At 64.5% G+C, this 863-nt stretch overlaps 1 protein-coding gene across 1 annotated transcript in view; it reads right to left on the minus strand.

Annotated features, from left to right (window-relative positions):
- The window catches only part of PIGS (phosphatidylinositol glycan anchor biosynthesis class S), a gene marked incomplete at its 3' end in the record, with an annotated part of 6,488 nt that overhangs the window by 2,019 nt on the left and 3,606 nt on the right, over positions 1 to 863 (minus strand). The window contains exons 7-9 of the mRNA XM_025214600.1: positions 746 to 862; positions 552 to 666; positions 83 to 228 (exon numbers count right to left, since the gene is read on the minus strand). Coding sequence (XP_025070385.1) covers positions 83 to 228; positions 552 to 666; positions 746 to 862 — 378 coding nt within the window. The remainder of the gene's footprint in view (positions 1 to 82; positions 229 to 551; positions 667 to 745; position 863) is intronic.

The raw sequence follows: 863 nt of genomic DNA on the forward strand, positions 1-863 counted from the left end.
GGTTCAGCCAGGAGCCACAGCCCTCGTGCTGGTACGGGACAGGCTCTGCTCCAACTACAGAGTCCAAAGCTCTGCTCCTTACCATGATCCCGCCCCAGCGGGGGCTGTGGAAGGCGTTGGTCCTCACCAAGGCCCCATCCCGGTCCTGGATGTAGAGCGGGGAATGGGCTCGCTCTGGCACGTACAGCAGGAAATTCAGCACCGGGAAGAGCGAGGCAGCACTGGAGCCTGGAGACGGACAGCAAGAGCCTCAGTGCTACTGGGGACAGGTGCCAACAGGGACCGGGCCAGCCACTCGCAGGGGCTCTGCCTCTGCTGGGGCAGTCAGAGAGGCCAGGCCAGGCCTGACCCGCTCACACGCACCTCTCATCCATGCCGGCACCCTGAGCACAGATTTGCATGGGCCCCAAGCTGAGCGGACTGTGCTGGTCTCATCCTCACGCCCCCGGGGACCTGCCCACCGAGGGACCAGCGGCCACAGCTTCACGGCCTGTGTCTGCTAGAACTGGGCTGGGTGCAGAAGTGAAGCAGGGAGGCTGCGTGGCACTTACCCAGCCTGGCCTCCACAGGGTTGATGACGTGGGGGAGGCTGTGCGCACTCAGAAGGAAGCTGGAGGAGTTCCTGTCAAAGCGGGGCGTGACCCCCAGCATCGCGTAGTACAGGATCTGCAGGACAGGAGCACAGAGGAGTGACTCCGGACACTCCCCACTGCCCAGGCGCCCACCCCTCTCACCCAGCCCTCACCTGCGAGTCCACAGTGAAGTTGGCTACAAAGCTCAGCTTGTCCAGGAAGGGCTGGACATAGCCACGGACGGCGGCCTCGATGTCCCAGCGCACGTCGTGGGACTTGGGGTCGGGGTTC

This window comes from Alligator sinensis, unplaced genomic scaffold (assembly GCF_000455745.1).
Source record: "Alligator sinensis unplaced genomic scaffold, ASM45574v1 scaffold1244_1, whole genome shotgun sequence".
NCBI classification, from domain to species: domain Eukaryota; kingdom Metazoa; phylum Chordata; order Crocodylia; family Alligatoridae; genus Alligator; species Alligator sinensis.